This window comes from Chenopodium quinoa, unplaced genomic scaffold (assembly GCF_001683475.1).
Source record: "Chenopodium quinoa cultivar QQ74 unplaced genomic scaffold, ASM168347v1, whole genome shotgun sequence".
Lineage (NCBI taxonomy): Eukaryota > Viridiplantae > Streptophyta > Magnoliopsida > Caryophyllales > Amaranthaceae > Chenopodium > Chenopodium quinoa.
In genome coordinates this window covers 5,409,978-5,426,811 of record NW_018743292.1, presented here as the reverse complement: position 1 = coordinate 5,426,811, position 16,834 = coordinate 5,409,978, and the positions used below count along the sequence as shown (strand labels likewise).

At 31.6% G+C, this 16,834-nt stretch overlaps 1 protein-coding gene across 1 annotated transcript; it reads right to left on the bottom strand.

Moving 5' to 3' along the window:
* Window positions 1-5,864: 5,864 nt before the first annotated feature.
* LOC110735853 lies at window positions 5,865-7,658 on the bottom strand. Its single transcript, XM_021916032.1, has 2 exons — window positions 6,038-7,658; window positions 5,865-5,902 (listed from the first exon to the last, which is right to left on the bottom strand). The coding sequence occupies exons 1-2, from the start codon at window positions 7,656-7,658 to the stop codon at window positions 5,865-5,867; spliced, it is 1,659 nt and encodes a 552-aa protein (XP_021771724.1).
* Window positions 7,659-16,834: the final 9,176 nt, after the last annotated feature.

Here is a 16,834-nt window from a genome sequence, read left to right as displayed (position 1 = left end):
CCTGTTGCATTGTTTCTAACTTGCGAGAGTCAAGAAAAAGTGAGGTAGATTGCATCTCAGATATCAGCAAGATCAACCTAACAGAAGAACTTGCAGACCAACTTATGTCCAAGCTCGTAGACATGTTCACGTTCTTATATAAGTCATTCTGTAAGGAAAGAGTGTTTTGACACCGTCATCTAAACATAGTAGGAACATTATTTTGGCACTCTTTATTAGTAGGGAAGTTCTTGAGAAGAAAGCCTAAATTTTTAAGACGTCAATATTATTTAGGGGGATACGGTACAAATTTAACAACCAATCTTGTACTACACAACATTGAAGTATCGAACAAACCTTTAGGCCCAATAGTCGAGATTGGGTCGAGCTAATTGTGTAGAGAATTATACTTCCCACAGTTTGAGGGGATTTACTCTTTTTTTTTTTTTTTAGATTTAATTTTTTTTTTCTTTTTTTGCAGAAAGGCCTATTAATAATTTTCACATGGAGACCTATTTTTAAACCTCTACTCGATAAACCCAACTTATTTAAAATTTAACTCGATAATAACTTGACTTGTTCCTATTCGTTATTAGATTAACTAGACTTGAATATAATGATTTGACCCGATTTTAACTCATTATGATTTGAACCGGAGCCTCTGACAACTGGGTATACCCGTTTTCAAACCGACCTAGTTTAACCAAAACTAATTATGACCTAAATCGATAACGACCAGACCCGATTTTACCCTATTTGTATTGAACCGAAACCCATTTTTAAACCGACCCATTTTAACTCAAACCGACTCTGACTTGAAAAATAATGACCTGATCTGTTTTGAATTGATACCCATTTTCAAACCAATTCAGTTCAATCCATTTTCAAACTGATTATGACCCAACCGATTACAACCCGACCCGATTAGCACTTAAATGATATTGAATCAAACCTGCTTTAAATTGGCAAAATCTGTTTTCAAACTGACCCAGTTCAACTCAATCTGATTATAACCCTAACCGATTACAACCAAACTTGAATAGAAATCGCAATAAAAAAAAAATAACCAAAACCAAATTGGCCTGATAATTTTCAAAACCGACCTAAAATGACCCGCTAATTGTTTCAACCCTATATAAACCGACATGTTAATCCGTTATAACTAGAAATTGAATAATTTACCCAAACTAACACCCCTAAATATCATATAATATGAGTACTAGTATAATAGTATAAAAAGGTCCTTTATTTAGTAGTGGTAATTGGTAATGTTTATATCATTAATAATAAAAACAAAAGCTATTGGTATTGGCCATGAAAATCAAGTCAAACATGTTATTCAAAATGTTTGTTTTATCATTTTTCTCTACTTTTTGTTTTACACAACTCACCAAACATAGTTTTACTCAAATCCATTATTTAATGACGATTTAGCATTTTTTACGAGTGAATTTAAAATATAAAAATTAACGGGTTTTTCACCATATACCCCTGAGTTTTTTGTTTATTCATTATATACCCCTGAAAATTTTTAAATTTACCATATACCCCTGAGTTGTTACAAATATTCACCATATACTCCTAATGATAACAAGATGAGTGGAATTTGGTTAATTATGCATCGACATCACCTTAGATCTCTTTCCCCATCCCAAAAAACTACTCCTCTCCTTTTTCCAAGCACCTAAACCACTCCAAATCTCTGTAACCATATCCGTTTGATTGATTTTGAGGATGAGAAAAGGAAATTTGGGGTGGTTTTGGGGGTGGGAAAAAGGAATGTGGGTGGTTTCGGGGGTAGGGGAATGCATTTAGGGTGGTTTCGGGTCATAATTAACCCTAATGACTGACGAAATTAATAATCATTAGTCATCAAGGGTATATGGTGTATTTTTGTAAAAACTCGGGAGTATATGATAAATTTAAAAAAGTTCAGAGGTATATGGTGAATAAACAAAAAACTCGGGGTATATGGTGAAAAAACCGTAAAATTAAATTTTAATCAAATAAAATAAATTTATTGATATAATTCATTAAAAAAATATATAAATACATTATTTTAATGACTTACAAAATAAATACAATTCAATAAGAACAACTTTGTTTAGTAATTCAATACTAAAAATGTGGTAACTCTAATATTTTTATATAAAGTATATACTGAATTTAAGTTTGTGTAATGCATCGGTATTATAGTTGAAATAAAAGTAGTTAATAAGATATGAAAAATTAAATAAAACAAATCATATTAAAAGTATTTATGTATTAACAAAATACGTTGTATTATTTATAAAATAACAAATTACGTGTAACTACGTAAATATTACATTGCACATAGTTAACACTTATAATTATTCGTATGGATAGATTACGCCAAATTTGCAAAACTATTATTATGTTAGGACATTGAAAGAAGAATTGGAGGAGATTATTAAGAGAAAAGAAGAGCAAATTATGGAATTTGGTTGTGTTGTGAAGAAATTACAATATTATGTCCAACCTAAAATGTTAAGTATTATAGAGAGGAATCAGTTTCTAAGTTCTAAGGTTGACAAGGAACTTTCCAAGGTTTCCAAGTTGGAAGCTGAAATTTCCAAAGTTAGAAAAATTAAAATCGAAATTTTAAAGATTTAAAAAATATATGTTGATATTTTAAAGATTCAACAACAACATTTCAACGACAATGCTGGAGTGGAATATGAGATTGGAGAATTGAAAACTGGGTTAAAAATTGGAGTCATTAGGGTTTAAGAGACCTGTGGAAGAAAGAGATTTTGGGTAATAAAAAACCGAAATTTTTGCTGAAATAAGGAGACTTGCTGAGCGGATTGTAGATGTGATGAACTCTCTCCTTTCTTTAACCGTTCAATTAAGTTTCGGTAACAAATCTCTTGGGATTTATTGTTCAATACCATTCTGCTTGTGGGAGTTAGGGGGTTAATCTGACTTTAACAACTGTGTTTCTGATTTTCCTTGTGTTTCCTTTGTGGATTAATTGGGGTATGGTGAGGTATGATTTTACCACCTTGGAGTATCTATGTAGACTTGTTAAATTGTCTTTTCGTAAAATGATGTAGTTGTCTTTGCAGAACTTTCAGTGACCTATCTACTCAAGAATGAGTTTCACACGGTGATCAGGAAAAAACATCGATGAAAGGATGGATGCATCGAACTAATCTAGAAATGTGTATGCTTTGAACTAATGTATATAGCTAGTTTATTTGTTAATTGAGTTACTTGGATACAAACGTGTCTTTTGTTATCGGAGTCTTAGTAGGTGGTAACTATATGGCAGGCCTTTGACTACTTAGAGTGGGTATTATTGGCAAGAGTTAGAAAAGCGTCTTGCAGGCTATTGGAAAGAATAGAATGAATGTGGTATTTAAACATAAACTTCCACCAACTCCTCAACCATTGTGTCTGATTAAGCTTTTGTATTGATCAAAATCCTTGATCTAATCTAATTTTTTTCCTTAAAGTGTGAGCCAAAGTAGTGTGCTAGTAAATAAAAATAGAGGAATTATGTATTTGAAAAAAAGTACAAGTAATATTTAAAATAAAAATAATATAAAAATGAATATGGAAGGAATTTCCTCGATATATCATCTTCGGTTGCCGGTGTACGTACCAGCATTTTGCACATATTGTACAAGGTGGTACTACCGATAGCAAGTGAGGTCATACAATTTTGCACACATCGCTAATAACTTTTCTTTTATTTTAATGTATTTTCTAATGAATACATGTTATATTAGATAATATGTTTAATCTAATATATTATAATTGCTTTTCTAAGAGTAAAATTTATGTTAGGAAAGTGGTAGATGTTGTAATATATAAGGGTATGTAACTTAACGTACTTTTAAGATAATATGCTCTTAATCTAATACATGTAATTGATGCCGAGGATTGGTTATGGATAATACCAAATCAATAGCGATTGAATGTAACTCGAGAAACAAATGTATCCGTTTTTTATACAGATGTTGATGAATGCAAAAAAATTTCTACAAATCACGCTTGATTATCCTCTGCCATTTCTTATATGTTGATTAAAATTCCAGCTTAATTACGTTGATGATTACAATTTTTTTTAATCGGTGACGTAATTTTGTAGAAATAATTTTTATTTGCTAATGCATTAGTTGAATTCGAATTTCTTCTACTACCTCCGTTTCACATTTTTTGTAACTTTGGAGTCAACATGGACTTTTAGGCAAAAAATGAGAAATGGAGATTAAGGAAAGGAAGGAGCATGTGATTAAGGAAGGAGAGAGAAATTGGGGATTCATCAACAATTAAACGTAAAACCCACCCCGTAGCCACCATACACCCACAAAAACCAGAAACCATCTACCCACCCCATTGCAACCTACCCAACAACCACCACACAACCACCCCGTAACACACCCACACAAACCCAGGCCAAACCATTTACACTAGCCAATCAAAAATCATCCCACACCCTCTAAAACCACCTACCCAGCGACCACCTCTAGCACCCGCAACCCTTATTGAAAAACCCACCGACCCACCTCGCCCTTAATTCAGTCGTAAATATCGGTTCCACCACCACCATATAGCATGAATTTTCCATCACCGTTGTCCACGTGTAGATCTCCATCACCTCGACGGTTTGTCCGAGAGAAGAGAAAACAGAAATAGTCAGATTGAAGGATAGAGAAAGAAATTGGGGAATTGAAGAAGAAGGAACTTCAAGAATTGGGTTTGAATACTGGAAAGATTTGATGATAGCTGGATGTTGGTTCGGTGAATTGATTTGGTTGGGTGGGGGAATGAATTAGATTCGGGGAAAATAATTAAAATAATTAAGTTATACTACCTCAGTTCACGAATATCTGCAACATTTGCCAAATTTGAATGCTTGGAGTTTCTGCAACAAATTTTTTTCTTTCCTTATTTTTTGGTAATATTTAACTATTAATTACCCACTATTACTCACTTTTTGGTTAGTGGTCCTCTCCACCACCTATTACCCACTACTTAAAACCCACTACAAATATTGGTGTTCACACTATAAATATCAAATATACCCTTATTTTTCAACACTTAAATGTTTAGTTTATATATATCATCATATGGGTAATTTTGTATTTTTACCTTTCTCTCTCATTAATTAAACCCACCAAAACTCAATTAACACTCCCCTAAAAGTTTTACCTAGGAGTCCACCCATTTGTACTTTGTTGCAGATATTCGTGGGCAGAGGTAGTATTAGTATTTTATTAAGTTTTGTTTTAAGTGACTAATTGAGTAATTGAGTTTATGAAAATTTTAGTAAGGGTGTTTTAGTAATTTCATTTTAATTTTTTTACTAATAATAGAAAATTTTGAAAAGTTGTAAAAAAAAGTGAAATGAAGGTAATATAAAATTATGAATAAAGTACGAGTAATAAATTTCTTATTTTGTATATGCATAGCGTGTGACTCTTTGCTTGTAATGATAAAATAAAAGAAAATTGAAAAAACAAAACACAATCCACACAAGCTTCACATGAATTGATTTGGAAACAGGAAATCTTACGACAATCAAATATGGAATATTATATAATAGTATTAAAAATTACCTTTATTTAGTAGTGGTAATTGGTACTCCGTAACGTTTGTCATGAAATAGAAAAAGAAAATAAAAGTAATTGGTGATTGGTTTATGTGATGTGACATGGCCATGAAAATCACGTAAAAACATGTATTGCAAAATGTTTGTCTGTTTAATCATGCTGTAAATGTAAACATGGTCTTTTTCATATGCAGTGGCGGACCCAGGATTTTCCGACTGGTGAGTCACAATCGATAATCAAATATGTAAAAAATTTTTTTTACCAAACAACTAAATAATAGTACTAAAAAATACATTCAAATATTCAAACAGTACAAAATACAACCAAATGTTCATATAATACTACAAAAGACAACTAAATAGTAATGCAAACTTATTAAAATAGTCCTCGACGAGTTTTCATGTTTTGATATCGATTCATGATATCTTCCATGCTAACATTCAAAAACAAATCATTCTCCAAATAAGTAATTAAACAATCATTCAACATTTGATCTCCCATGCTATTTCGTAGTTTGTCTTTCACTTGCTTCATGCCAGAAAATACTTTTTCCACACTTGCCGTTGCGACAGGAAGAAGCAACACCAACTTCAAAAGTAAATAGACCCTATCATGAGTTTCAGACAATCCCGTTTCAACCAATTTGATTGAAAGATCACTAAGACCCTTCAAATTCCAAAACCTTTCATCTCCTCTAACAGAACAAATGTAACTATCAAGTGTATGACCAAAGACTATCAATTCTGAACTTGGAAATTCATTAGGATAGAATTTTGCAAGCTTAATCAATTTTTCCTTATCAAACTTAGAAAAACGATCCACAGGACTCAAACAAGACATACACACAAGTAGTTCTTTAGTTATTTCGGGAAATCGATTTTCAAGTTCTTGCAATTGAAGATCAATGACACCAAAAAAAACTTCAACTCGAAAATGATGTAGATTAGACACTTGTGGGCATTTACCTCTAAACAACCTCCTCCCGGGAACAACATATTTAGCCTCCATATCTGGAACTGAAATGTCATAGTCACCAATAAAAGAAATTACCTTTTCCATATGAGAATGCCATCCTTCATCTCTCATTTTTTGCAAATTAGTCTTGGTTACATTAACCATGGCCATTGCATTCACAATGTCTTGATCGTGCTTTTGTAAGGCCACATTCAAAGCATTTGTTATCGCAAATATACTAACCATCAAGTGTGCCACGAACACAAAATCAAAGGACATCAGAAGATTTGTAAGTGTTTGAGCTCTATTAGAATCTATTGTATCAGATACTTTTGCAATATCCTCAAGAGAACCAAGGATTACAGGGAATAAATCAAGTACATTCAAGATTGTCTTGAAGTGAGATCCCCAACGAGTATCACAAGGTCTACCTAATCCACGTTCTTGATTTAAACCTGAACCCGTTTCAAGTTCACCTAGAGACAATGCATCCACCACTCTTTGAGCTTGATTTTCACGAAGAAACTCTTTCCTTTTTGGTGAACCCCCCACAAAATTCAAGAGAGGTGCAAGTACATCAACAAATAACCAAGCACAATCTGAATTCTTTTTAGCAAGTGCAACTTGAGTTAATTGAAGTTGGTGAGCAAAGCAGTGGACAAAATAAGCTTCTTTACACTCATTCTCTATAAGAGTCCTAAGGCCATTAATAGAACCTTGCATATTACTTTCCCCATCATAACCCTGACCATTTTTGCCAAAAATAGAAGTTTGAGGAAATGTAAAGTCTTTGGGCTGACAAGGCTTTCTTTGAATGTAAATTCTTCTCACTAAATCTCTATCATCTTTATGAAATTGACTCATTTTTATCCTCTTTCCTGGATCTTGTGGAAGATTAGCAAATTCATGTTCACTTAATCTTTCTCCAAAGATTGGGGCATTAGGAGAACATTGGCCTTGTTCATTTTGAGGGGAATTTTGAGTTGAATAATGAGATGGAGATGAAAGTTGCTCACTTTCTTGAGGTGGAGTTATAGTTTGTTCATTTTGTGTTGGATGTGGAAGAGAAGTTGGAGTAGGATTCTTTTTAGCAAAGAAGCTAGTAATGTTTTGCATTTCATTTTGAGTACGTTTTCTCTTCATTCTGAAATTTGAATAAATATTGAACTAAATCAAGCAATATTCCCCAGAAAAATTATTTGAATAAATATTCAACTAAATGGTCTAAATCAAGCAATTTCACATAATGACATAATCACATAAACATATTACACAAAACACAATTACACAAAACAGATTTCACATAAGTAATAACTAATAAGTTCAAGAGATTTCAATTACACAAAACACAATTACACAAAACACAATTACACAAAACAGATTTCACATAAGTAATAACTAATAAGTTCAAGAGATTTCAATTACACAAAACACAATTACACAAAACACAATTACACAAAACAGATTTCACAAAAAAAATCAATTGATGATTAGTTGATTACCTACCTTGCTAGGCGGAGGCGAGCAGCGGAGCAGGCGGAGCAGCACTGCAATAGGGCCACGGGCAGTCGGCCAGCACCGCAACACGGCAGTCGGCAACACTCAAGTCTCCAGTGGCGTAAGTTTTGGGAGTAAGTACCGGGCAACTTTCTTGGCTTTCTCAATGGCACAAACTTTGCTCCGATAGCCAAGGCAATAGGGGGACCAAAGATAAAACCTCTTGCTTCAATGCCTAGCAAAACAAAACTTCCAGTTGAGCAACACAAGACAAAAAAGTTAACTCTAAGGTTTGTGGATAGCTGTAATAACTGTTCTGAGAAAAGACCAATTTACAGTATATATGATAAAATATGATGTAAAAAGTGCAAACATGAATCAAGACTTTACTTAAAAACCTACATACTTAAGGTCACCATCCACAAACATATTACCAGTGATATTCTAGCTATCCTGAAGCTAAATTGGTTGGGGAATCTAGATAGTAAACATTAAACTCTCTTCCCCTTTATCTCTAAAATGAATAGCATGATTTATGGTACCATAGTTTAAAAACTAAATATATTGCACAAGAGCCGTATATGTAACCATGACTAAAAGATTTTAGGGTCCAAGGTTGAAACCATTCATCTCCTACAAAAATCTAGACATTAATACTTCAAGTAACTTTTATGTGCTTCATTTTCCTTGTACATGCTTAGAAAGAAATTAACAAAGGTTAAATTGCTTATACTATATCCCATATCAAGTATGCCATCAGCTAAAGCACGCTTCATGCCTAGTCAGGAATCCTAGTCACAGACCACACCACAGTAAAAATTGCCGCCAGTGGCAGCTTAAATTGGCTCGACTAAGAGAAATCTCGTACAAAAATGTGGATACCAGATAATAGCAAGATCTAATCAAGAAGGCTGATAATTTATGATCATTTGATAAGATGATACCCACTGAGTTCTGCAGTGACATCCTCAAAGCATAAAATACAAATATGAGCAAGTAGATTGTAGATAGAAACAGGCAACAGGGTTTCTCCTGATCACAGGAGCAGGAGTGTAATTAACAGATAAGCAAAGAAAGAGACAGAAATTAACAAATTAGACTGAATTAATTTGAAGATTAGAAATTAAAAATAAAAATTAGAAATCAACTTACTAGCACCGACGTTTCGAGTAGCGATTTCACGAAGAGGACGGAGTCCACGAGTCACGACCACCGAGTCACCGACGTCCGACTACCAGGCGATTAGGCGAAGAGAACGGTGGCTGCCTGGCTGCCTGGATGGGACGAAGCGAAGAGGCGAAGTCACGAAGAGAAGAATGGAGATGAGCGAAGAGGCGAAGTCACGCGAAGTCACGAAGAGAAGAATGGAGATGAGGCGATTAAGAATGGAGGCGATTAGGCGGAGAAGGCGAAGTCACGAAGAGAAGAATGGAGGCGATTAGGCGGAGAAGGCGAAGTCACGAAGAGCACGAAGAGGCTAGGGCTTGAAGTCTCCTCTAACTGATTTTTTTTTTTTTTTTTTTTTTTTTTTTTTTTAAAAAATAACTTAAAATTTTTTTTTGGGCCTGGTGAGTCACTTGACCCACCAGGTCTAAGCCCAAGTCCGCCACTGTTCATATGTTCAATTATTTGCTTATTACCGACCATTTCAATGGAACTATACTTCTTTTATGAAAGAGACAAGAACAAGTAATTGATTTTGCCAAACATATACGAGTATATATATATACACACACTATAAGGTGACAAATTGATCAAGTGAAACAAATAATACTCCGTAGCAATTAGCATGTAGCTATTACAATTTAAATTGTAATGTATTGACTTTTTGCTTATTACTAATGTATAAATTTATCTATTGTTAATTTCTCACTTGACTATTTTTTTCCTTATAATATAAATTCTTAAATAAAAAAAAGCCAAAATTAAATATGTGAATAATACTACGTACATATTCTGTGTAATGCAAACGTCTAAACAGATCAAATAATAAGAAAACAAAGAAAATAATAAAAAAATAAAAAAATAAAAAAGACATGGAATTGCATGGACAGAGAGACTTGAATTTTTATTTTATTTTTTTGACAAAAAGAGACTTGAATTGAAGGTAGGTCAAAAAACAAATAATATATTACGCCTTTATATCAATACTATATGCTTTGGTTGAACTACTACGACTTTTAATTTATTTAAAGTGTTACTAAATTACCAAATTTCGTGATACACAACAATCATAGTAATCTAGCACATACCTTCTTTATTAATACTATTATTTATAGAAAAAAAATAAAATAAAAGGATAAGATACTCGAATTAGCTGAAATATTTATAAATATTTATCTCCTAATATTATTACCATTCGCTTTCATGGCATGGTGTTATGGTATTGTGGTTAATGCCTTTTTTATCATTTGTATGATGGGAAGTTTTTGTTAGTATTATGGATCATTTATTTTTTTCTGATGAATTTAAGATAGGAAGTAGGCAGCCATGTAACGTAGTATGTAGATGACCTCGACGTGTGATGCATTGCATGTCAACTCATGTTCTAGGTTGGGTTGAGATTTTGCTTATACTAAATCAATACATTATTCATATATATACACTGATAGTAAAAAAAAAAAAATAAAAATAAAAATAAAAAAAAAGAACGATAACTTTTTTAGCGACAGGAAGTGAGTCCAATTCAATCCAGATGACTAAGGAATGATTTGATACTCAAAAGCGTAAATCTTAACATTGTATTTATGTTAATCAATAAAAAGTATAATGGGTGAAATATAAAAATTCATCGACCTAGACTAAACTATATATCCTTTTCGAGAAGTGTATAAAAGGGCATGACCTCTTGAGGACAATGGTACGTGGAACGATTGTAAAAAGAGCTGAAATTTCAATCCAATTCTCATCATTGAAAGATATTCTTCGTGCCTTCAGTTCCCTTATGAGTTGCTTGTTTCTTTATTCTATAATTGCTAATTCGAAATAACCATTTAAGATGATACATTACGAGTAGAGAAGTTGACAAAAGTATATTTTGTAGATAAAATACATTACGAGTAGTAGATATGTTAGGAAAAAGATGAGGATCAATTGAATTAGGTTATGTGTTTGAAAAATACAGAACATAGACAACAATATGTAAAACGTAAATTTGAGAAATAAAGTAGAAAATAGATTGAGATGAACACACAGATATACGTGGTTCGGTCAACACGATCTACGTCCACAGGACAAGGGATAGTATTTTCTTATTAGCTTTCATATAAGATAACAAAAGGAGATACAACACTCTCCATCTCACAAAATCTCTCAAAAGTGGAGTTACCTAATGGCTTGAATTGGCTAGGCTAATAATCAATATCTAACACTTTTAATTGTCCAGCCAACGACTCCTTATATAATATAAGAAAACCCTAAAGTAACCATAAATTATTCCCCAAGGAATATCATTAGTAGTCGTCATAAAAAAACCCGAAAATAGGAAGCAAAAACTTCTCGTTCAATTAGGCATGGGCGTGCTATGTAGGGCACGTCCGTGTCCCTTTCCCAGCTTCGACAGTCTTTCGTAAAACGGCCATAATTTTTTCGTTTCTTATTGGAATTGGGCATATGACCTATCGTTGGAAAGCTCTTGAAACAAGACATCATCTCCAACTTGAATCACCTCAAGATCACTTTTGGATTGAGAGATATATGCGTTTGAAGTCGACACTATCCCATTGCATTAGCTGGCAACGTCAATAAATATATAAAATAAGTAAAATACGAAGTAATAGTTTTAGTGTGAATTAAATTAATAGACTGATTTCTAAAAAAAAAAATAATAATAAAAAAATTATTAGGCTAATTAGCTTTTTTTTTTTTTTTTTTTCTTTCCAGAAATTAGTTGGTCTCGATATCACATTATCACCCTAATGTGAAAAGCTGTCTAGATTGTTTTCTCCTTTTATTGATTTTCCCCTCTTCCTTTAATATGAGAATTATTTTTTATTTTTTTATTTTTTTTTTGGGGTACTTGTCGAAGTTGTCACTAATGTAGATGTGTTGTGCGCTTGTGCCCTTAATTTTAGCACGGCTCGGAGTTATACTTTGTATTTATATGGTCCTGTTAACTTCAATTTTATTGTATTCTTACTACAAAGTATATGGAGTAAATTCTTACCGTCATTCTATGAGTCATATAGTGTATTTCTTATTTTGATCACAAACTTTTTTAAAAAATTCGGTGGTTCACTTGTAAGCATGTGGATTTTTGTAAGTGGATTTTTGTGGATAGATTGTTAAGGAAGAAATTTATTTTAGTCCTAAAAGTAAAAGAATTGAAAGGAATGATCCAAACCAACAAACAATGAAATCATCCATTTTTGATATATGGGACGAAGAGAGGCCGGATTAGCTATTACTCAAAAAAAGTCAAATTAAACCTAAGCTAACTGTGATTCAAACAATTACAATCTACAAAGTGCATCAATAGTACAATTGCACGATTATCGATCACTGACCTATAGATAGCAAAGTGGATGTGATATACATAATCGCATATTCGCATGTAAGCAGTATAAGTGTAATATGGTATATATACATACATTCCAATTTCTAATTATCGCATTGACATAACAATTCAGTTTTTTCCAATTTATAAGTATAGTAAATTAATCAAAAACCTCAAAAATTATCTTAGTGACTATAGAGTACACATAGATAGTACGGTTATTTTTTTTTTAATACAGTTATTACTAATTATAACCTATAACATTATCTTTGAGATCAGATATTACAAATTGTTGTTAGCTTCCAAGATTACCCTAATTCTAAGGAATTTAAGTAAAAACAAATAACATAACATATGGTATACATTCATAATTAATTATGTAAGCTGTATAATACATGCATAGATATACATATACACAAAATATTAATTATAACGTAATATATAATCACATATCTTAAAAAGATCATGTTTCTAGAAAACAATGCAAAATGAAACTTATTCTTCCCTCCCTCTCATGTTGGTTTCGGAGTATTTAATGCGGTCGGCTTAGTATAGTTGTACATTATTTTTTAAATCCTTTTTAGTAATTAATTTTTCTTTTAGTTTGAGAAAAGCAAGTTGTATATTTTTGCATACTACGCAATGTACGCAAGCATGTGCTTGCTTGTGTTCCGTTGTTGCCTTGTTGGGCTCTAGTAACTATTCAACTCCCTGTTTCATTGTTCAATTGTTCATTATTATTATTATTATTCTTATGCATTATTGCATTCCTACCATTGTTTTTGTACGTATGTGTTTCTCGATTTATGGTTGTTTTATGCACAATGCACTCTAATACCCCCACATATGTAGTGTAGTTAACTAGTTATGGGGTATAATATTCGCCAATTAAATTGAATCGAGTTATTTAATCATATGCTTACATCCTCCATATTCTAATACTTACGGCGGAGTATATGTTTATATACTCAGTATATATGGTCATATCCAGATAGATGCGGTATTTATGTGCAATGTTTGTGCATTATGTCTACAAAATTAAGGTACTTGTTATATTTTGATCATATAATGTACATACGTACACATGGTAACACATACATTAAATTTTATTCGGCTTTTTGGTCACCTAAGTAAGAATTAATCTAAGACAAAGAAAAATTAACTATTAATCTGATTTGGTTGATTAATTATCACTTTTTGTTTAATTTGATTATGGTTAAGTGATTAACAATACGTACATATACTTGTCTGGCCCATGATTTTACAAATGTTTAGATTTTTTGTAAGAAAATTGACAAGTCATGTAATTGAAACCATAATTTCTTATACTTTTTGGTCCCCTAAATATATATTAGTGCTCATGTCAAAATTCCAACATTATACTGCTAAGAGGAGGTTATCACACATTGCTCATTGGTTCCCCTTTTTGAAGCTTCATTTTGATCCATTGAATCAATTCTATTCCCCTTAAAATCAGTTAATATAATATTTTTCAAATAATTATTCATTCCCATGTGCAATTTTTACAAACAGAATCATATATTCGTACATGTAACACAACTATGCCTTATTTTGTGATAACATCTAAAAATGGGTCTCCACTATCTTAGTGAAACATGCATGATTAATGAAGAGATAATATATTCGAGCGAAGTTAAAAGTTATTCTTTATTTCATCATCTTTAATTTTGGTACGGTTGAGTAGAATTATGGTGAATTTGAGTACACTTTATGTAAGTCATGGGACAAATAAGTGAATAACCTATAAAGTATCCCCACTATATATGTAGCTAAATTACGGAGTATAAAGTTGATTGTATTTGTTCTCTCACCTCAAACCTTCAAAAAAAAATGTACCTCGTGGACTCAAATTCATGTAGTGTGTCCTTTTTTTTTTTTAACACAAAATTAATTCATTAATAAAAAGTCATTCGGTATCCATAAATAATGAAATCTAAGTTAACAAAAACATAAAATAGAATAAAATAAATTAAAAGTGTGCCTTTGACAATAGTTTTTATAGTCGAATTCAGTAATTTGACCTTTTAAACTCACTCGATTTACTCAGCTCAAAAATTAGAGATTCAAACAATGTATCTTTTGTAGGATATTTAAACTACAACTACTAATTTTAAATTCCTAAAATCTAGATTCTATGTTATTAGTAGTATTTCAAATTTAAAGGGCAACTTAGTAACTACAAATTATTCGGAAAAACTAAATAGAATTTACATACATGGTGTTTGAAAGCTTGATCGAGAGTACGAGTTATTTACTTTTAAAGCTGACTTAGAGCTTAAAGGTACTCCGTAGTTTTTGATTAAGTAGTTATACTCCGGAGTATTCAATAAATAAATACTTGGAAAGAAAATTAAGCTAGCAATCTCTAAGAGGGTTGGATTGAAAAATAATGGCCTAGGGTTAGATATGATTTAAATTTACAGCCCGTCTTGTGCGTGGTTGGTCACACAGTGTGACCACTTATAAAAGAACAACGTAATTCCTATAAAACTGACCAAGTAATAACCCCTGTAATACTGACCGAGTAACCCCTATAACACTGACCGAGTAACCCTATAGACGAAGTAACCCCTATTATACTAAAAAAGTAACTCCTAGATGACTGATCATATGATGTGGTCAGCCATATATAAAAATTTGTGTTAAACTTATAAGTTAGCAAAAATGATAAATTATGTGAAATGACTGTTGAGCAGAATTAAAACGAATAGCTAACAAAAATTTGCATGGCAATTGAAAATAAGGGGTCATTAGATTCACTGATTATCTAAATTTAATTTATACTTATCAAAACTTATCCAAATTTAGATAAACTTATCCAAACTTTTAAGAACTTATTTATTTGTGAATTAGGATGTCAAATATCCCTTACCATTTTACCAACCTTTATCCAAACTTATCAAATAAGTTATGACTGAAATTTTAAGTCAAATTGTAAACAAAAAAATGGCACTCTATTAATGTTATCTTTTTATAATTTAAGAGTTGTTTTTCCAACTTTCATTCATAGCACTTCAAATTCTCATCCTTACAATTCTAGCCCTTTTATTATTTATTTATTTATTTATTTAAAAAAATAACCAATAACCACCCTTTTTCTCCTAACTACCAATATCACTCAATTAAAATCTAGCCCTTCTTTCCTCCAAAAAAAAAAAAAAAAAAAAAAAAAAAAATCAAGCCCTTCTTCTTCTTCTTCTTTTTTTTTTATATTTTTTAAATAACCAATAATTACCCATATCACTCAATTAAAAAAAATAACTAATAACCACCCTTTAATAACTTTCACTTCTACTTTTTTTTTCCCTTAAACATACATATTATATATATCCCGTACAAGCATGGATACACTCTAATTTATAAAACAATAAAGGTGTAATTATATTCTTAACTTGTTAAAAAGGCAAAATAATACGGATTGAGAAAGAATGAAAGTCATACGTAGGCGGCAGGGCACCACCGACAAATGGTAATTTGCATGCATAATGCTATTCTAAGCCCGCACTATGTCTTTAATTTGCGTTTCCGTTTCCACATTGCTTTCGTAGTTAGTTAGCCTTATTTATTTTACTCCCTTTGTTACTTTTTATTCTTTACGTGTATTTTTATTTTGAACTATTATGATGGTCATTGTAGGTGTTTCACAAGTACGAATAATAGACTAATAAGTTATGCACTTATGCTAAATCAACTTTTTGATATTTGTATGATAGTATTTAGATGAACTTCTATACATCCCATGGTTGGTGGCTTATTCTGACAATTATTAAATTAATTTATCTGCTAAGTTTTTGTATTCACCTTAAATCCTTAATAATTACTTCTATATCTTATCTGATCTTCTTTAATACTTTCCACTTTCATAATTCTTTATCAATTCGTACATAATTAAATTCATACACATGCATAATTCACAATGATATTACGACTTGTGAGTTGTGAAGATATAATTCGATATACTTTATTACGTAGATGACTAAGCAAATTAAAATTAATTAGCTTATAATAATTTTATTAATTGCTAATCAATAAAAATGACATTTGACTTATGTCAAAAAAAAAAAAATGACATTTGTCAAACAACTAAATACGTAAATTACGTATGGATAGCTAATTAATTAACTACTATGTGCAATGATTCATTTTTGTAGTAGTTATTAGCTAGGTTGAATATAAATGGAGTACTATTATGCTACTCCCTTTGTTTCGTCATTTATTCTTAATTTAATTTATTTTATTTTTCGTGGACAAAACCGGTTTACACTACCAAGAGGCATAATTTCCTTAAATCGAGTTGATAATAATT